Raw genomic sequence first — 22,460 nt, 5'->3', positions numbered from 1 at the left:
CCCCAGGGCTCCGTGCTGAGTGTTGTACTGTTTGCCATTGCCATCAATCCAATTATGGATTGTCTCCTTCCTGATGTCTCGGGCTCCCTCTTTGTGGACGATTTTGCGATCTACTACAGCTCTCAACGGACCAGCCTTCTTGAACGACGTCTTCAAGGATGTCTCGATCGCCTCCACTCTTGGAGCATCGAAACCGGCTTCCGTTTTTCTCCCAGTAGGACCGTTTGTGTTAATTTTTGGCGACGTAAGGTGTTTCTTCCGCCCTCCTTACAGCTAGGTCCTGTCAACCTTCCGTTTTCAAACGTCGCTAAATTCTTGGGTCTTATGTTTGACAGAAAACTGTGCTGGTCCTCCCACGTTTCCTATCTTTCGGCTCGCTGTCTGCGATCCCTTAACACCCTCCGTGTCCTGAATGGTACCTCCTGGGTACCGAGTGATACTTCTCCGCCTCTATCGTGCCTTAGTGCGCTCGAAATTGGACTATGGAAGCATAGTCTACTCCTCTGCTCGGCCGTCTATTCTTCGGCGTCTCGACTCTATCCACCACCGTGGATTACGTTTAGTGTCTGAAGCTTTTTATACCAGCCCTGTGGAAAGCCTTTATGCTGAGACTGCTGAACCTCCGCTGTCCAATCGGCGAGCAGTCCTTCTGAGTCGTTATGCTAGCCATTTGTCTTCCATGCCTGCTAATCCAGCCCATGACCTTTTTTTCGACGCCTCCTTTGATGTAGGGTATGCAGGCCGCCCCTCCTCCCTACTACCACCGGGAGTCCGCTTCCGTCAACTGCTCCATTCTCTTTCCTTCCGCTTTCCTAAAACCTTCTTGACAACTTGTGGTACAGCACCGCCTTGGCTCCGTCCCCGGATCTGCCTGCTCCGTGACCTTTGTCGATTTCCCAGGGATGGTACCCCTTCACTTGTTTATCGTCGGGCATTTGCTGCTCTATGTGCACAAATGACGGACGCCACATTTATTTACACCGACGGCTCGAAAACATCGTTAGGTGTAGGGAGTGCCTATATTGTTGGCGACACCCCAAATCACTTTCGGCTTCCCGACCAGTGTTCGGTTTATACTGCGGAGCTTTACGCTGTTCTCCAGGCTGTCCACTACATCCGCCGCCATCAGCGGATACAGTGCGTTATCTGCTCAGATTCTCTCAGCTCTCTCCTCAGTCTCCAAGCTCTCTACCCTGTCCACCCTCTGGTCCACCGGATTCAGGACTGCCTACGCTTGCTCCACTTGGGGGGCGTCTCTGTGGCGTTCCTCTGGATCCCAGGACATGTTGGTATCTGTGGAAATGAGGCGGCCGATATTGCAGCCAAGGCTGCTGTCTCTCTTCCTCGGCCAGCTATTCAATCGATTCCCTTCTCCGATCTACGGAGCGTTCTATGTCGACGTGTTGTTCATTTATGGCACACGCATTGGTCGACACTTACCCATAATAAATTGCGGGACATGAAAGCTCTTCCTTGCGCTTGGACCTCTTCCTCCCGAACGCGTCGTCGGGAGGAGGTAATTTTAACTAGACTCCGGATAGGGCACTGTCTTTTTAGCCATCGACATCTTTCAAGCGGCGATCCTCCCCCACTCTGTCCCCACTGGTCTCAGCTGTGGACGGTAAGACACCTTTTAATTGAGTGCCCCTATTGTAATCCGTTACGCTCCCGTCTACAGCTATCGCCTGATCTATCGTCGATTTTAGCAGATGACACGCGCTCAGCCGACCGCGTTCTCAAGTTTATTAGTGCCAGTGAAATGACGTCAGTCATTTGAAGCTTTTTTTGGGGACAACGAACCCCTTTCTGTAGTGGATTTTTAAGCCTTCCTTCTGCTTTTAGTTTCTCCAATTTTATGACTTTCGTTCTCATTGCTGCTGGTTTTCAATTTCGGTTTTTTACTGTTTCCTAAGTCACGGACCGGGCGCTAATGACCATAGAACTTTTGCGCCCTAAAAAAAAAAAAAAAAAAAAAAAAAAAGTAAACAACTACTACAACAACAAGTGTCATGTAATATTTTGTGTAATGTAATATCTTGTATAGACACCTTTTATTAACCTGACACGTTCCACATCATTACAAAGTGTCGTATTCATGATCTATGGAACAAGTACTAATTTAATCTAAGTGCTTGGGACAACCACGTGAGTGCTCCTCTGTCATGCGGAATCGTACTCCAGACCATAGCTTCAGGTGTAGGCGCAGTGTATCTAAGAGGAAGGCAGGCAGGTTGGTTACAGGCCCTCAACTGGCCTCCATCTCACCATCACTGGCACCGAGGCAGAACCAGCTTTCATCAGAAAGCACAACCTGTTCTCCAATGACCTCTCGCTGACCACCACGCACATGGCTTTGGTTTGGGGCCAGTGACATGCACACTACAGGGCGACTCTGACCTGCTCTTTAGGTAAACGATTTGTAACAGTTCGTTGTGCCACTGCAGTGCCAACTTCCGCTCAGATTGTTGCTGCAGGTGCAGTACGATGCGAGAGAGCCGTTCGCGGAACGCAATTGTCTTCCCTCTTGGTGATATCAGGTGTTCCCCAGGGAAGCGTCCTGGGACCTCTGCTGTTCCTGATCTATATAAATGACCTGGGTGACAATCTGAGCAGTTCTCTTAGGTTGATCGCAGATGATGCTGTCATTTACCGTCTAGTAATGTCATCCGAAGACCAGTATCAGTTGCAAAGCGATTTAGAAAAGATTGCTGTATGGTGTGGCAGGTGGCAGTTGACGCTAAATAAAGAAAAGTGTGAGGTGATCCACATGAGTTCCAAAAGAAATCCGTTGGAATTCGATTACTCGATAAATAGTAAAATTCTCAAGGCTGTCATTCAACTAAGTACCTGGGTGTTAAAATTACGAACAACTTCAGTTGGAAAGACCACATAGATAATATTGTGGGGAAGGCGAGCCAAAGGTTGCGTTTCATTGGCAGGACACTTAGAAGATGCAACAAGTCCACTAAAGAGACAGCTTACATTACACTCGTTCGTCCACTGTTAGAATATTGCTGCGCGGTGTGGGATCCTTACCAGGTGGGATTGACGGAGGACTTCGAAAGGGTGCAAAAAAGGGCAGCTCGTTTTGTATTATCACGTAATAGGGGAGAGAGTGTGGCAGATATGATACGCGAGTTGGGATGGAAGTCATTAAAGCAAAGACGTTTTTCGTCGCGGCGAGATCTATTTACGAAATTTCAGTCACCAACTTTCTCTTCCAAATGCGAAAATATTTTGTTGAGCCCAACCCACATAGTAGGAATGATCATCGAAATAAAATAAGAGAAATCAGAGCTCGAACAGAAAGGTTTAGGTGTTCGTTTTTCCCGCGCGCTGTTCGGGACTGGAATGGTAGAGAGATAGTATGATTGTGGTTCGATGAACCCTCTGCCAAGCACTTAAATGTGAATTGCAGAGTAGTCTTGTAGATCTAGATGTAGTGGCCCATACGCGTCCGAGGACTGGTCTTTTTGCGACCGTGCATTCTCGTGACCACCACAGTCAACAGAACTGTACAGTGGCTACATTTCTGCCAAGTTTATATTAAGAAATATATCGGCTCAACATTTTAACATTCACAACCACGACTTCTCATGCAGTATGGACAAAATGAAAGTTCTGCCAAGCCTTTCTGAAACATCGCAGAAGGAACACCCACCTCCTCGAAGCTCTATTACACGACATCGTTCAGACCGACTGAGGTGTGAATATTGACGTCGTTGTCGCCTTAAAGGCATTCTTAACTAACATTAACTGACCACGTTCAGTCTCAAAGCCAACTAACGCTTACGACCGCTACAGCGCGTATTTAAAGCAGACCTGATTCGAGTGCTTATAGCGGCGCTACTGGCACCACTGTTCTGCGATTGGCGCGAAATCTGAACAGGTACCATCTTTCAGGTGTAGAAACACGCCTCCCAACTTCTGTTTATGTCTCACAACTCCTCCTTGCTGTTGCGATTTTTTTCCACCATAATATCATTAAATCAGAAGAAATAATAAAACCTTCACATAAGTGTATATATACCGGGTGATCAAAAAATCAGTATAAATTTGAAAACTGAATAAATCACGGAATAATGTAGATAGATACAAATTGACACACATGCTTGGAATGACATGGGGTTTTATTAAAACCAAAAAATAAAAAAATTCAAAAAATGTATGATAGATGCATAACAAAGTAAGACAAAGCAAAGATGATGTTCTTTACAGGAAATGCTCAATATGTCCACCATCATTCGTCAACAATAGCTGTAGTCGAGGAATAATGTTGTGAACAGCACTGTAAAGCATGTCCGGAGTTATGGTGAGGCATTGGCGTCCGATGTTGTCTTTCAGCATCCCTAGAGGTGTCGGTCGATCACGATACACTTGCGACCTCAGGCAACCCCAAAGCCAATAATCGCACGGACTGAGGTCTGGGGACCTGGGAGGCCAAGCATGACGAAAGTGGCGGCTGAGCACACGATCATCACCAAACGACGCGAGCAAGAGATCTTTCACGCGTCTAGCAATATGGGGTGGTTCTAATAAAACCCTATGTCATTCCAAGCATGTGTGTCAATTTTTACCTCTCTATCTACATTAGTCCGCGGTTTATTAAGTTTTATACTGACTTTTTGATCACCCAGTATATATATGAAGATGGTATCTTTTCTTTACAGATACTATCTTTATATATATATATATATATATATATAAGGCCCGCCGGCCATTTCACCATCTTGTTCTGTGCGGATCCACAAACAGTGACCGAGCTCTTACGAGAATCTGTAGTGAAGCCGCGAGTAATGAGTACAATGGGCAAGGGCACTGCGAATATAGTGCAGGGCAATAAGTGGCGAATGTGGGTCTCACGGGAGGCGTGCCAGAGATAAGTCCCTTCAGTCGCACCATCCTCTGTGTCCTCGGTGGCTCAGATGGATAGAGCGTCTGCCATGTAAGCAGGAGATCCAGGTTTCGAGTCCCGGTCGGGGCACACATTTTCAACTGTCCCCGTTGACTTATATCGACGCCTGTATGCAGCTAAGGGTATTCATTTCATTGTAACTTGACACAAGTATGACTGTAAATACGCTGATCAGCCAGAACATAATGACTACCGACCTACTATCGATATATAAACCCGTCCAGGTGATAGCAGCATCTCCTGGCGAAACATGACTACTGGTCAGACACACGCGCGGTGCTTGTAGTATCAGTGAGCGTGCTGTCCGTGTCCAGAATGGTGAAGGCAAGCGATCTATCTGAGTTTGAGCGAGGGCAGATTGTGATGGCCCGGAGACTCGGCATGAGCATTTTGGAAACTGCAATACTAGTCGGATGTTTGACAAGTGCTGTGGTAGACCGAGTTCGAGTCTCGGTCCGACACACAGTTTTAATCTGTCAGGAATTTTCATATCAGCGCACACTCCCTTGCAGAGTGAAAATCTCATTCTGGAAACATCCCCCAGGCTGTGGCTAAGCCATATCTCCGCAGTATCCTTTCTTTCAGGAGTGCTAGTCCTGCAAGGTTCTCAGGAGACCTTCTGTAAAGTCTGGAAGGTAGGAGACGAGGTACTGGCAGAAGTGAAGCTGTGAGAAAGGGGCGTGAGTCGTGCTTGGATAGCTCAGATGGTAGAGCACATGCCCGCAAAAGCTAAAGGGTAGCGAGTTCGAGTCTCGGTCCGGCACACAGTTTTAATCTGCCACGAAGTTTCAGTGCTGTGGTGTCTTCAACATGTGGCGAAACCAACGAGAAACCACGTCATATGTATTGGTGTTGGGCGGACACCCCTCATTGCAGATGTCTGACGTCGGAGTCTGTGTAGACAGGAAAGGCGGCGAACTGTGCCAAAGCTAACATCAGACTTTAACGCTGGATGGAGTACAAGTGTGTCTGATAACACAGTGCACCAAACACGGCGGCCGCTGTGACCGATCGGTTCTAGGTCCTTCAGACCGGAAGCGCGGTGCTGCTACGGTCGCAGGTTCGAATCTTGCCTCGGGCACGGATGTGTGTGATGTCCTTAGGTTAGCAAGGTTTAAGTAGTTCTAAGCCTAGGCGACTGATGACCTCAGATGTTAAGTTTCATAGTGCTTGGAGCCATTTCGAGCACCGAACACTTCCAACGATGGGCCTCCGCAGCCGACGACTCATGCATGTGTCAATGTTAACACCACGACACTGGCAACTACGACTGAAATGGGCACACGAACAACGGCACTGAACGTTGGCTCAGTGTTACAGCGTTGCATGGTCTGATGCCGATAATTTCTTCATTATGCAGGTACCAGGGCGCAAATCCATCGTCTACCAGGGGAACAGCTATCTGACACTTGTACCGAGGGACAGAGACAATCTGGAAGCGGATCCATTATGCCCTAGGGAACATTCACGTGAGTATCTATTGGTCCGGGGGATCTCGTGCAAGAAACCATGATGGCCAAGGAGTATCGTACACTGGTTTCAGACCACGTACACCCTTTCATGACATCATGTTTCCCGATGGCAGTGGCATTCTTCCAGCAAGACAATGCGCCATGTCACAAGGACAGGAGTGTGATGGAGTGGTTCCAAGAACACAGTGGCGAGTTCCAAGTAATGTGCTGGACCTACAACTTGCCAGATCTAAACCGAGTGAACACATATGGGAGGTGATCGAACGTGGCTCAGAGCTCATCGTCCCCCTCCCTGGAATTTACGGGAATAAGGTGAGTTGTGTGTGCAGATGTGGTGACAACTCCCTCCAGAGACCTACTAAGGTCTCACTGCTTCCATGCCACAATGCGTCGCCAGTGTAATCCGTGCAAAATGTGGACATACGGGCTATTAGTTGGCTGAATGTTGGGAAGAGTGTTGCACCTAGAGGATAGAAGCATATGATATTTTTCGGTCGGTGCTTCAGTCTAGTGACTGATTTTAGAAGCAAATGAAGGTCTGGGCACATGTTGCCGTAAGCAGATTTCGTCATTTTTTTACAGTTTTTATCGTTGCTAATAATGAGGTTGTTGTTTCAGGAGCAATTGTGAATATTTCGTGTTCTACGCATTTAAGTGCCATATAATATATTAAGCGCTGTTTCGAAGATATTGTTAATTTCTTGAGTTACAGAATTTTATGTCAAGTAAAAGTATGTTTTTAAAACTAGTTATACACTGAAGCGCCAAAGAAACTGGTATAGGCATGCGTGATCATATACAGAGATATGTAAACAGGCAGAATACGGCGCTGCGGTCGGCAACACCTATATGAGACAAGTGTCTGGCGCATTTGTCAGATCGGTTACTGCTGCCACAATGGTGGGTTATCAAGATTTAAGTGAGTTTGAACGAGGTGTTATAGTCGGCGCACGAGGAATGGGACACAGCATCTCCGAGGTAGCGATGAAGTGGGGATTTTCCCGTACGACTATTTCACGGGTGTGCCGTGAATATCAGGAATCCGGTAAAACATCAAATCTCCAACATCGCAGCGGCTGGAAAAAGATCCTGCAAGAACAGAACCAACGACGACTGAAGAGAATCGTTTAACGTGACAGAACTGCAACCCTTCCGCAGATTGTTGCAGATTTCAATGCTGGGCCATCGACAAGTGTCAGCGCGCGAACCAGTCAACGAAACATCATCGATATGGGCTTTCGGAGCCGAAGGCCCACTCGCGCACCCTTGATGACTGCACGACAGAAAGCTTTACGCCTCTTCTGGATCCATCAGAACCGACAGTGGACTGTTGATGACTGGAAACATGTTGTCAGACAAGTCGCGTTTCAAATTGTATCCAACGAATGGACGTGTACGGGTATGGAGACAACCTCATGAACGCATGGACCCTGCATGTCAGCCGGGGGCTGTTCAAGCTGGTGCACGCTCTGTAATGGTGTGTGCCGCTGGAGTGATATGAGACCCTGAAACATCTAGATATGACTCTGACAAGTGACACGTACGTAAGCATCCTGTCTAATCACCTGAACCCATTCATGTCCGTTGTGCAATCCGACGGACTTGGGCAATTCCAGCAGGACAATGCGACACACCACACATCCAGAATTGGTACAGAGTAGCTCTAGCAACACGCTTCTGAGTTTCAACAGTTTCGCTGCCCACCAAACTCCTCAAACAAGAAAATTATTGAGCATGTCTGGGATGCCTTGCAACGTGTTATTCAGAAGAGATCTCCACCCTCTCGTACTCTTATGGATTTATGGACAGCCCTGCAGGATTCATGGTGTCGGTTCCCTCCAGCACTATTTCAGACATTAATCATGTTCATGCCTCGTCGTGTTGCGGCACTGCCGCGTGCTCATGGGGGCCGTACACGATATTAGTCAGGTATTTTTTGGCTATTCAGTGTATAACGTGTGGACGGTAAATGCAGTCTTCGTTGGTGAAGCACCACCTTTTACCTTGACGAAAGATACTTTACAATGGGACATGAGACATCTGCAAAATACAGAGTTTCGTTAACGTCTTAACAATTTTACCTGTCTTGAAACTGAAATTTTCAACAGCTTCTATTTCGAAAATGTGTTTAACTTTTAATAACACTGCTGCTTAATTTCATTTCAGTTACCGATTATTTGTGTCTAGTAGAGGACAAAACACAGTACTGACAAGATTTTCTCCATTTACAACGCACTTCAGTAGAACAGTTCTTCCTAGATACATGATCGTGTTGTTCGTTGGAACATGTTTTTACATATAGAAAAATTTTAATTTTCCGAAGTAATTTTTTAAATTTCAGATAAAGATCGCAGAGCATGAAAATTGAACTCCATTATTTAAAAAATAATGGAATAATAAAATACTTTAAACTTTTGGCGGAAGGCTAAGGTCTGAAAAGTGCCCCGAGTTAAATCACTTTTCCCTATAACAATTCCTAACATTAATAAAAACACCCTCTGTATGAATGAACAGTATAACATAACATCTGTGGACGATCTATACATTATCTCTGTTGACTATATGTAAAAACTTCTTTGTGACTGTTTTGTATTTGCACAGTTGATATTTTCATTGTGCATTGTGTGCAGTAAATTGTGTTTGATGTTTAATATGTAAGAGTTCCTGCATAAGTGGACTACAAGAAAACCGAAAATTAAAGTTTTTCCGAATTCGCCATTTACTCTGTACAAAAATCGATCATTATCTGTAAAATCGTACGTGTTTATATATCACAATAAAGCCACTTCATGCATCGGAAACATCACGAATAAATGGCCCAATACACGAAAAATGTTCTGGCAAATATGAATCGTTTCCAGAAACGGGACGAGCAAAACATAAACAAAAAAGAAAATCTTGACTGGTAGGAGAAAAAGTTATTTTACATACAATCCCGCAGTTACTTTATTGCTATAATTATTAAGGTAAGACAGAAATGAAAGAGTTTTTATGTTATTTTTGTATATTCGTTGCTACATGCTTCTGTCGCATACTGATCCATGACTCGTGACAGTACACAGGATCTCATTTCTTCTTTCTGGCTACCTGTTCTCTGAGTGTCTGGATGTTTTTGTCATTGTTGAGAATGAATGAAGGAATGCATTTCGCGCTCACATTCTCGAATTTTAGCGGGATTTGTCAGATATTAACATTTACATGTGAGCGCCATTTATACAACGTAGCGCGCCTCCGACTCGGTTATCGAAGTACGTGGAGGGTCCTCCCATTATGAACTGTTCTACATGGTACGTATCTACTCTTTAAAGCCTGAGCCAAATTTCTCCACATCCTCCTGCCTCAAGATAAAATCTTCAATTCCTCATTGGGACAAGACTCTACAGCTTCTTTATCCGGATTACTGAACATATAAATTTTTTCTGTATATTTAGTTGCTCTTCATACTCCGGTAATCATTGCTACTACAAATGCCTCATTTTCGCTGATACCAGTTTCGATGTCGATATTCTCAAAGACGTCGAGTCTGTTTCTTGCCACTAGATCTGCTATTTTTCATCATGAGTGGGGTTCCAAACTATCTGTACTAGGTAGTTACAGAGAAGGCATTTAGTAATGTTCGACGGAACGTCTTGTTACGTCCACTATTAACACAACTGTAGTTATCCGACTGATCGATGGATGCTTAGTCTTCTCTGATGGTGGCATTAGTATTAGAGTACTTACGTGCCAGCGAATTGAGGTTTTCTCTAAGGTTTTCCGTTCATCAGAGGATGGGTGTGGTGGTCTTGTGTTCAATATGGTCGATAGAAGGATTCAGTTACAGTTTTCGCCCACCCCTAATACTGACTAGCAGCTTCAGTTTCTGTTTCGGTATGTCTAAGTGTCTTGTCTACTACAAAAAATACACTAACGGCCATTAAAATTGCTACACCAAGAAGAAATGCAGACGATAAACGGGTATTCACTGCACAAATATTTTATACTACAATTGACATGTGATCACATTTTCACGCAATTTGGGTGCATAGATCCTGAGAAATCAGAACCCAGAACAACCACCTATGGCCGTAATAACGGCCTTGATACGTCTGGGCATTGAGTCAAACAGAGCTTGGATGGCGTGTACAGGTACAGCTGCCCGTGCAGCTTCAACATGTCACAGTTCATCAAGAGTAGTGACTGGCGTATTGTGACGAGCCAGTTACTCGGCCACCATTGACCAGACGTTTTCAATTGGTGAGAGATCTGGAGAATGTGCTGGCCAGGGCAGCAGTCGAACATTTTCTGTATCTAGAAAGGGCCGTACAGGACCTGCAACATACTGTCGTGCGTTATCCTGCTGAAATGTAGGGTTTGGCAGGGATCGAATGAAGGGTAGAGACACGGGTCGTAACACATCTGAAATGTAACGTCCACTTTTCAAAGTGCCGTCAATGCGAACAAGAGGTGACGGAGACGTGTAACCAATGGCACTCCGTACCATCACGCCGGGTGGTATGCCAGTATGGTGAAGACGAATACACGATTCCAATGTGCGTTCACAGCGATGTCGCCAAACACGGATGCGACCATCATGATGCTGTAAACAGAACCTGGATTGATAAAAAAAAATGACGTTTTGCCATTCGTGCACCCAGGTTAATCGTTGAGTACACCATCGCAGGCGCTCCCGTCTGTGATGCAACGTCAAGGGTAATCGCAGCCACGGTCTCCGAGCTGATAGCCCATGCTGCTGAAAACGTCGTCGAACTGTTCGTGCAGATGGTTGTTGTCTTGCAAACGTCCCCATCTGTTGACTCAGGGATCGAGACGTGGCTGCACAATCCGTTACAGTCATGCGGATAAGATGCCTGTCATCTCGACTGCTAGTGATACGAGGCCGTTGGGATCCAGCACGGCGTTCCATATTACCCTCCTGAACACACCGATTCCATATTCTGCTAACAGTCGGGTCTCGACCAACGCGAGCAGCAATGTCGAGATACGATAAACCGCAGTCACGATAGGATACAATCCGACCTTTATCAAAGTCAGAAACGTGATGGTACGCATTTCTCCTCCTTACATGAGGCATCACAACAACGTTTCACTAGGCAACGCCGGTCAGCTGCTGTCTGTGTATGAGAAATCCGTTGGAAATTTTCCTCATGTCAGCACATTGTAGGTGTCGCCACCGGCGCAAGTCTTGTGTGAATGCTCTGAATAGCTAATCATTTGCATATCTCAGCATCTTCTTCCTGTCGGTTAGATTTCGCGTCTGTAACACATCTTCGTGGTGTAGCAACTTTAATGGCCAGTAGTGTACATTAACTCCATTTCTCGTTGGTCTACCCTTTTGACATACATTTAACATTTGGCAGTCTTACAAATGATGAGTTGGAGGAGTATCTGCTCAGGCCGTTTCGGAACCGGCTGGAGAGGTGTTCAGCGGAACCAAGAGCACCTCTGAAGATGTCGAATGCAGCTCCGTCCGAAACGGCAGGAGCGGAAAAGTTCCGCGGACCACGACCGTAAAGTTAGGAGGGCCCACCAGCAACTAAGTGATCTGTTGTTTATTTCTCTGTTTACTAGTCATATAAGGTGTGAGTCTCGTTTTTCCTGGTTAACTGGATCGTTTCGCACAGCAGCTGCTCAGATTTCTGTCAGTCGATTCGCCGGAAGTGAGGCAGCCCCTACAGCATTAAACAAGAGCAAGCAGGCCCACGCTGTGTGCCTACCCCTAGCTGCAGCCACCCGCCTATTGCCGCCGCACACACGGCGCGCGCATTTGCATGTAATTGCGCCCGGAGCCACGCCCCCTCGCGCCTAATTGCGCTCGCAGCTTTTGTGGCGCCTGTGGACACGCCGCCCGCACCGCTTCGGTGTACAGCAGGCAGCCTTCTGTGCAGTGAGGGGCCAGAGTTCGTTCAGTTATCACGTAACGCTCGAGTCACTTGCATCCGCACCCACTTAATACTCCGATGATAAATACATTGCGCTGACAGAATTCATTAGACAGCGATACGCACGTATACACTGGCGGTGGTATCGCGTACACAAGGTATAAGGCTGGCAAGGCATTGGCCGAGTTGTCATTTATCCTCAGGTGCTTCATTTGAAAAGGTGTCAGACGTGATCATAGCCGCACGACGGGACTTAACCATCACTGAACGCAGATTGGTAGATGGATCTGGCCGCATGGGAAATTCCATTTCGTAAATCGTTAGGTACTAAAATTTTCCGAGATCTACAGTGTCAAGAGCTGCAAGAATACCAAATTTCAGGCGTTACCTCTCACCACGGACAACACAGAGGCCGACGGGCTTCACTTAACGAGCAAGAGCAGCGGCGTTCGGGTAGATTTTCAGTACTAATAGACAATAAACACTGCGAAAAATAACCGGAGAAATCAATGTGGGACGTACAATGAACGCAGCCGTTACGACAGTGCACCGAAATTTCGCGTTAATGCATATGGCAGCAGACGATCGACGTGAGTGCCTTTGCTAATAGCACGACATTCCCTTCAGTGCCTCTCCTAGTCTCGTGACCATACGACTCTCGACGACTGAAAAAGCCGTCGCCTGGTCAGATGAGTCCCTATTTTACACTACTGGCCATTAAAATTGCTGCACCACGAAGATGACGTGCTACAGACGCGAAATTTAACCGACAGGAAAAAGATGCTGTGATATGCAAATGATTAGCTTTTCAGAGCATTCACACAAGGTTGGCGCCGGTGGCGACACCTACAACGTGCTCACATGACGAAAATTTCCAACCGATTTCTCATACACAAACAGCAGTTGACCGGCGTTGCTTGATGAAACGTTGTTATGATGCCCCGTGTAAGGGGGAGAAATGCGTACCATCACGTTTCCGACTTTGATAAAGGTCAGATTGTATGCCATCGCGATTGCGGTTTATCGTATCCCGTCATTGCTGCTCGCGTTGGTCCAGATCCAATGACTGTTAGCAGAATATAGAATCGGTGGGTTAGGAAGTGTAATACGGAACGCCGTGCTGGATCCCAACGGCCTCGTTTCACTAGCAGTCGAGATGACAGGCATCTTATCCGCATGGCTGTAACGGATTGTGCAGCCACGTCTCGATCCCTGAGTCGACAGATGGGGACGTTTGCAAGACAACAACCATCTGCACGAACAGTTCGACGACGTTTGCAGCATGGACTATCACCTCGGAGATCAGGGCTACTGTTACCCTTGACGCTGCATCACAGACAGGAGCGCCTGCGATGGTGTACTCAACGACGAACCTGGGTGCACGAATCGCAAAACGTCATTTTTTCGGATGAATCCAGGACCTGTTTACAGCATCATGATGGTCGCATCCCTGTTTGGCGACATCGCGGTGAACGCGCATTGGAAGCGTGTACTCGTCATCGCCGTACTGGCGTATCACCCGGCGTGATGGTATGGGGTGCCATTGGTTACACGTCTCGGTCACCTCTTCTTCCCACTGACGGTACTTTGAGCAGTGGACGTTACATTTCAGATGTGTTACGACCCGTGGCTCCACCCTTCATTCGATCCCTGCGAAACCCTACATTTCAGGAAGATAATGCACGACCACGTGTTGCAGGTCCTGTACGGGCCTTTCTGGATACAGAAAATGTTCGACTGCTTCCCTGGCCAGCACATTCTCCAGATCTCTCACCAATTGAAAAAGTCTGGTTAATGGTGGCCGAGCAACTGGCTAGTCGCAATACGCCAGTCACTACTCTTAATGAACTGTGGTATCGGGGCAGCTGTACTTGTACACGCCATCCAAGCTCTGTTTGACTCAATGCCCAGGCGTATCAGGGCTGTTATTACGGCCAGTGGTGGTTGTTCTGGGTTCTGATTTGTCAGGATCTATGCATCCAAATTGGGTGAAAATGTAATCACATGTCCGTTCTAGTATAATATATTTGTCGAATGAATACCCGTTTATCATCTGCATTTCTTCTTGGTGTAGCAATTTTAATGGCCAGTAGTGTATACACTGCGCCACTTAACCTAAATTATCAACTTAAATTATTCTAAGGACAAACACACACACCCATGCCCGAGGGAGGACTCGAACCTCCGCCGGGACCAGCCGCACAGTCCATGACTGCAGCGCCTTAGACCGCCTATGACAGCAACCGAACGCACCACGGTAGTTGTTACCTACGACTACATTATTTCGTAACACCTCCTTCGTCTAATGCTTGACTTCTTCAGCGATGGTGACGGTATCTTCCAGCAGGATAAATCTCTGTGTCACAAGAGCATAACTATGCTTCAGTGGTTTGAGGAGTATGATAGTGGAGTCAATCTGATGTCTGATCTAAAGCTGCTGCCGACACCTTTGTGGCGCTACTGAGCGCCAGCTGGCTGCCCACAAACCACCAGCTCGTAAGCCAGTGAAACTGCGTTACCTGTGTAGAGGCATCTGGTGCGACATACCTCCAGAAACCCGGCAATTACTTGAATCTGTGCCAGGTGGAATCGTCGCTGTAAACATCCCAAGGTAGAACAACACGCTGTTAACCACATGGTCACAATATTTTGAATCATCAGTGAACACCAGCTGATCAAAATCATCCAGGCATAGCTACATAGCTCGGTATTGTGCACCAGATGTCATGACGACCGTACCAGCAAGTATAAAATCAGTCAGGGAATACTGTGATATCAGTAGAGAAGCAGTAATAGCAGGAGGGATCAGTGACTTCGATGGCCATGTACATCTACTTATAAACTCCGCCAGCCACCAAGCGGTGTGTGGCGGAGGGCACTATCCGCGCCAAAGTCATATTTCTCCCTCTCTGTTCCACTCGCGGATCGCGCGAGGCAAAACCGACTGTCTGAACGCCTCAGTACGAGCTCTTATTTCCCTTATCTTTGAATGGTGATCATTGCGCGATTTGAAAGTTGGTGGTAATAATATACGCTCTACATCGTCGTTGAAGATCGGATTTCAGAATTTTGTGAGCAGCCCCTTCTGTTTAGCGAGTCGTCTATCTGAAAGTGTGTCCCACTTCAAACTTTCTAAGAGATTTGTAACGCTCTCACGATGGCTAAATGTACCAGTCACGAATCTTACCGCTCTTCTTTGGACCTTCTCAATCTCTTGAATCAGACCCAACTGGTAAGAGTCCCATACAGACGAACAATACTCTAAAACTAGACGAACTAACGTATTGTAAGCTATTTCCTTTGTTGAAGGACTGCATCACTTCAAGATTCTACCAATAAACCGCAATCTAGAGTTCGCCTTACCCGTTACTTTCGTAATCTAATCATTCCATTTGAGATCATTTTGAATAGTCACACCCAGACACTTGACGGATGGCTGGCTCTGAGCACGATGCGACTTAACTTCTGAGGTCATCAGTCGCCTAGAACTTAGAACTAATTAGACCTAACTAACCTAAGGACATCACACACATCCATGCCCGAGGCAGGATTCGAACCTGCGACCGTAGCGGTCGCTCGGCTCCAGACTGTAGCGCCTAGAACCGCACGGCCACTCCGGCCGGCACTTGACGGATGTTACCGGTTCCAAACACTGGGCATTTGTTTTGTACTGGTACATCAATGGGAATATTCGCTTTGTTATACGCAGTAGGCTACACTTACTAATATTGAGAGATAACTGCCAGTCATTACACCACGCATTTATTTTCTGCAAATCCTCATTGATTTGTTCACAACTTTCGTGTGATACTACTTTCCTGTAGACTACAGCATCATCGGTAAACAGTCTAATTCCGCTGTCAATATCATCAACCAGATCGTTTACGTAAATCGTAAAAAGCAGAGAACCTACTTCGCTGCCCTGGGGCACACCGGAAGTTACGCTTGTTTCTGTTAAAGTCACCCCATTCAGGACGACATACTGCTCCCTGTCTGTTAGAAAACTTTCTAACCAACCGCATATGTCATCGGATAGACCGTAAGCGCGCATTTTTTGGAGAAAGCGACAGTGCGTAACTGAGTCGAACGCCTTTCGAAAGTCGAGGAATATGGCATCAACCTGGGAGCCGGTATCTAGAGCCTGTTGTATATCACGCACAAAGGTGGCCAGCTGTGTCTCACATGACCGCTGTTTCCTAAAACCGTGCTGGTTTCTGCAGATGAGCTTCTCAGAGTCTAGGAAGGTCATTATGTCTGAACACAAAGTATGTTCCATGATTCTACAACAAATCGATGTCAGTGAAATTGGCCGGTAATTATGTGCATCCGATTTTCTACCCTTCTTATAGATTGCTATGACTTGGAACTTTCCGCTGTTCCAATGATCTCTGACAGATGATGGATAAGAATAGCGTTATATTTGTAGCATAGTCAAATCTTATGGGGATACCGTCTCGGCCAGATGCCTTCCTGTCGCCTAAGGATCTTAACTGTTTCAGAATTCCAGATACACTAAACACTGTCCGTCCTTGCGTTTGTTCGATAATTAAAAGGGGGAGTGGTGCTGCAGTCCTCCACCGTAAACAAGTTTTTGAAAGCTAGGTTTAGAATTTCGGCCTTCTGCTTATCATCATCCGAGAAGGTATTGAATTAATTGTAGCGTTCATAGATTTTACATACGACCAAAATTTTTTCGGGTTATTTTTAGAATCTGCTGATAAAATATTGCTTTCAAATTCGTTAGAAGAATCTCTCATTAACCTTGGAGTAACAGATCCAACAGATACGTGAGGCACATTTCAGCCTTCCTGAAGCTACCCAACTCGGCTGTCGGTGACGTGACTGTGAAATGGAAACGTGAAGGGACAACCTCGACTAAAGCGAGACCCGGCAAACCTTGTGTACTGACGGACACGGTCGACCATTGCAGAGGGTTACTATAAAAATCACGTGAGATCAGTAGAACGAATCGATTGTGCGTTTTAAAGGTCTCCGCTGCTGAAAATTTTTCCGGGTTGTATGGCCGTGGTCCATGGAACTCTTCAATCCGTGACGCTTCGTCCAAGGTTACGTTGGACATCTTTGGAGGTGTTCCTGGTTGTGCTGAGTCTTGCCGACTGACGAGTCGGACGTCGAAGAGCGGACTAAATGCCGTGTAAAGTGGAAGTGGTCCGGATTTCACGTGATAGCAGAGATAACCCTTGTCAAAGATAAAAAAAATTTAACTATCGATTATAGTACGTCAAAGATAAAAACTTCTCATCGATTCTGTAGCGTCAATATCCATATATTACTGAGTTTCATGACTTCTTCTTTTCTGTTGAAATTATCCCCATGTTTATATATTTCGATGGCTTCTCTATATAGCCGTGGATAACAGTTCGTCATAGTACATAAAACTTCAGTTTCCGAAAATTTCACTACGTGATCACCTGCTTGAAGAGCATGTTCCGCCACGGCTGATTTGTCTGTTTTCCCTAGTCGGCAAAGACTTTCATGTTCCTTCAACCGTGTATTCACACTTCTCTTTGTAGACCTTGCCACACGTACACGGAATCTTATATACACCACTTGCAGACAGAGGGGGACGTTTATCCTTAACGGAACGAAGTGCTTGACCTATTTTCTTAGTTGGTCTGAAAATCGGTCGAACGTCATGTTTCCTTAGAATCCTTGCCGATTTGATCCGTTACTTTTTTGATGAAGGGTAGAGAAACCATGTTCTATCGTTGTCCTTAGGCCTCATGTTATTCGGTCGCAAAACTGTATTTATTTCTTTACTAGAGAACCCATTTTTTTCAAAAGACTGCTTTAGATGTTTTAACTCGGCGTCCAGGTGTTCTGGCATACAAATCATTTTAGCTCTGTCCACTAGACTTTTAATTACACCTCTTTTCTGTTGTGGATGATGATTAGAAGATGTGCACCGTCGCCTTGGACGAAACGTCAGGGATTGAAGAGTTCCATGGACCACAGCCATACAACCCGGAAAAATTCTCAGCAGCTGAAACATCCGGTCATGAAAGCCTTTATTGTATTTTAAAGGTCTGCCAGCAGTTCAGGTAGCACAATGACTGTGTGCAGGGATTCGGAAAGGAAAGGGTCAGATTGGTCGAGCAGCCCCTAACCCACACATTCCTGCAGTCAGTGACAGACGACGCCTGAGGTGGTGCAAAGAGCGACCCCATTGGACAGTGGATGACTGGAAACGAGGAATTTGCAGTGATGAATCACGCTCCACAATGTGGTAATCCGATGTAAGAGTTATGGTTTGGCAAATGCGTGGATATCATTACCTGCCATCATGTGTAGTGCCAACAGTGAAGTACAGAGGACGTGGTGCTGTAGCATGGAGCCGTTTTTCGTGGTTTAGGCGTGGTCTCCGTATTGCGTTTGAGGAAATGCTAAATGGGGAAGGATTTGAACACATTTTACTGCAGTATGTACAGCACACAGTAGACGAACAGTCCGGGGACGACGGTTGTTCGCATCAACACCGAAATACACCCTGTCATAAAGCAGCACCTGTGAGCCGATAATTCGCTGACAGTTTCTTTTCGATATTTTCTCGTCAGTCTTCTGACTGGTTCGATGCGGCCCGTCACGACTTCCCCTGCTGTGCAAGCCTTTTCATTTCAGAGTAGCACCCGCAGCTTAAGTCTTCAATTATTTGCTGGATGTATCCCAATCTTCGTCTTCCTCTACAAATTTTGCTCTTTACAGCTCCGTCTAATACCATGGAAATTATCCCCCTGATGTCTTAGTAGACGTCTCATCATCCCTATGAAGCTGGTATCTGTACAGATATCATTGGTGATCTTGCAGCTCTAGAAGGATGAAATTATAATGAAATCTAGACCTTTAGCTGCTTACAGGCGTTGATAAATATCAACAGGGACAGTTGAAAAACGTGTGCTCCGACCGGGACTCGAACCCGGGACCTCCTGCTTACATGGCAGACGCACTATCTTTTTTTTAAAAAAAAGAAAATCTCACTTTGTTCGCTGTCGTTCGTAGCATCTGCTCGTAAGACGCCCGTTTGTAAGTTCGTCGTTGATCGATTAACTCAGTTTTTTTTATTTTTATTACGGAGGGCAGCTAACCCCTCCATCCGACGATAATGCGATTGCAGGGACTTATCTCTGGCACGCTCCCCGTGAGACTCACACTTTCCAACTCTCTGTCCACACACTACTACATTTGTGGCGCCCCTGCCCACCATACTCATTACTAGCGGCAGTCAAGCTAAAGGTCTAGATTTCATTATAATTCCACCACCCCAACCTTTCTTCTCGTTAGCGTTTGCCACATATTCCATTTCCTTGCCTACTCTGCGAAGAACCTCCTCATTCCCTACCTTATCAGTCGACCTAATTTTCGAATGTCTTCTGTAGCACCACATCTCAAATGGGGTCTTTTCTCTTCCGTTCCGGTTGTCCAACAGTCCATGTTTCACTGCCATACAACGCTGCGCTCCAGACACATATTCTCAGAAATTTCTTCCTCAAATTAAAAACTATGTTTGGGAACAGTCGACTTCTATTGGCCAGGAATGCCCCTTTTGCCAGCGCTAATCCACTTTTTATGTCGTCCTTGCTCCGTTCGGGATGGGTTATTTTGCTGCCTACGTAGCAGAATTGTTTAACTTTGTAATCATTAAATATAAGTTTCCCCTTGTTCTCGTTTCTGCTGCTTCTCATACTTTCGTCTTTCCTCAGTTTACTCGCATTCTCTACTCATTAGACTGTTCATTCCGTTCAACAGATCCTGTAATTTTTCTTCGCTTTCACTGAGGATAGCAACGTCATCAGCGAATCTTATCGTTGATATCCTTTCACCCTGAATTTCGGTTCTGCTCTTGAAACTTTGTTTTATTTCCCTCATTGCTTCTTCCACGCATAGTTTGAACACCAGTGGGCGAAAGGCTACACACCTGTCTTACACCATTTTTCATCCGTACACCTCGTTCTTGGTCTCCCACTCTTATTATTCCCTCTATGCTTTTGTACAGATAGTATATTGCCTGTCTTTCTCTATAGCTTACCCTATTTTCCTCAAGATATCGAACATCTTGCACCATTTAACACTCTCTTACGCTTTTTCTGGATCGACAAATCCTATGAACATGTCTTTTCTTCAGCCTTGCTGCGATTATCAAGCGCCACCTCAGAGCTGCTTCTCTGATGTCTTTTCCTTTCATAAAGCAAAACTCATCGTCGGTTAACAGATCCTCAGTTTTTCTCTCCATTCTCCTGTACCTTGTTCTTCCGGACCGTAACGTTCCTAAAATAGACTGGCATGCCCTGAGTGCCGACATGAACCTCCTGGATGAGTCAGAACGTAGACTTCGCACCAGATCCCAGCCTCCAGCATGGTTGCCTCCTCTGGTTTCGGTTGTTGAGGAAGAGTGGGCTGACTTCCCTCCAAAGTGGTTCATCCAGCTCAGTAAAACTGTCCCCTGCAGAGGTGAAGCTCCATAAGGGCGCTGGTTGGACCAACCCCATACCAAATACCGGATACTTTTGATCCAACAGAGTTCTCAGAATGAGATTTTTCACTCTGCAGAGGAGTGTGTGCTGATATGAAACTTCCTGGCAGATTAAAACTGTGTGCCGGACCGAGACTCGAGCTGGTGATCTTAGCCTTTTGCGGACAAGTACTCTACCATCTGAGCTACCCAAGCACGACTCACGCCCCGTCTTCACAGTTTTACTTCTGCCAGTACCTCGTCTCCTACCTTTCAAACTTTACAGAAGCTCTCCTACGAACCTAGCAGGACTAGCACTCCTGGAAGAAAGGATATTGCGGAGACATGGCTTAGTCACAACCTGGGGGATGTTTCCAGAATGAGATTTTCACTCTGCAGCGGAGTGTGCGCTGATATGAAACTTCCTGGCAGATTAAAACTGTGTGCCGGATCGAGACTCGAACTTGGGACCTTTGCCATTCGCTGTCAAGTGCTCTACCATCTGAGATACCCAAGCACGACTCACGCTCCGTCCTCACAGCTTTCCGCCAGTACCTCATCTCCTACTTTCCAAACTTCACAGAAGCTCTCCTGCGAACCTTGCAGAACCAGCACTCCTGAAAGAAACGATATCGCGGAGACATGGCTTAGCCACAGCCTGGGGGATGTTTCCAGAATGAGATTTTCACTCAGCAGCGGAGTGTGCGCTGATATGAAACTTCCTGGCAGATTAAAACTGTGTGCCGGATCGAGACTCGAACTCGGGACCTTTGCCATTCGCTGTCAAGTGCTCTACCGTCTGAGATACCCAAGCACGACTCCCGCTCCGTCCTCACAGCTTTAATTCCGCCAGTACCTCATCTCCTACCTTCCAAACTTCACAGAAGCTCCCCTGCGAACCTTGCAGAACTAACATTCCTGGAAGAAAGTATACTGCAGAGACACGGTTTAGCCACAGCCTGGGGGATATCAGCGAACATTCCGCTGCAGAGTGAAAATCTCATTCTGGAAACTTCCCCCAGACTATGGCTACGCCATCTGTCCGCAATATCTTTCCTTCCAGGAGTGCTAGTTCTGCAAGGTTTGCAGGAGAGCTTCTGTGAAGTTTGGAAAGTAGGAGATGAGGTAATGGCGGAATTAAAGCTGTAAGGATGGGGCGTGAGTCGTGTTTGGGTAGCTCAGATGTTAGAGCACTTGGCCGCGAAAGGCAAAGGTCCCGAGTTCGAGTATCGGTCAGGCACACAGTTTTAATCTGCCAGGAAGTTTCCTAAATAGCGTTCCGTTCCATTACAAGCCTCACACGTGAAGTGGACCTGCGGAGGCAGCACGCTTGGTCGAGAAAGGACAAATCTTCCGAGTGATGCTCGATTTTGATTTTTTTGCCAAAGCAGTGGCAGGCAGCCCTGGAGTGGGGCCGGACGGCCGCCGCCTCGTCGGCGCGGCTCCCCGCGGGGACGTATCGGGCGCGCCTCGACAATCAGCGAGCACAATGGCGCCGCCAGATGAGCGCGTGGCACGCCGCCACATCGACCGGCGCGGCGTCCACTGGCGTCGCGGCGCCCGGCGTCGGGAGGCTACTCGGCCGACCTCCACAGGTAGCACCCGGCGCGGCGTAGCGTAGCCTCCGACGGTGCAGCGGCTCGCAACACGGTCAAACTAACTACACGTCGAAACGGTGTGGCGGCCCGGGACTCGAAGAGACCTAAAACCGTCCTTACCCGGAA

At 46.6% G+C, this 22,460-nt stretch overlaps 1 protein-coding gene across 1 annotated transcript in view; it reads left to right on the top strand.

Moving 5' to 3' along the window:
* Positions 1-22,460, top strand: part of LOC124718722 (zinc finger A20 and AN1 domain-containing stress-associated protein 9-like) — a 144,741-nt gene that overhangs the window by 63,150 nt on the left and 59,131 nt on the right. The window contains exon 2 of the mRNA XM_047244340.1: positions 22,128-22,331. Coding sequence (XP_047100296.1) covers positions 22,128-22,331 — 204 coding nt within the window. The remainder of the gene's footprint in view (positions 1-22,127; positions 22,332-22,460) is intronic.

The sequence above is a fragment of the Schistocerca piceifrons genome, chromosome 10 (genome assembly GCF_021461385.2).
Source record: "Schistocerca piceifrons isolate TAMUIC-IGC-003096 chromosome 10, iqSchPice1.1, whole genome shotgun sequence".
Lineage (NCBI taxonomy): Eukaryota > Metazoa > Arthropoda > Insecta > Orthoptera > Acrididae > Schistocerca > Schistocerca piceifrons.
Note: the sequence above shows the minus strand (reverse complement) of the source record. Positions and strands in the feature narration are given on the sequence as shown.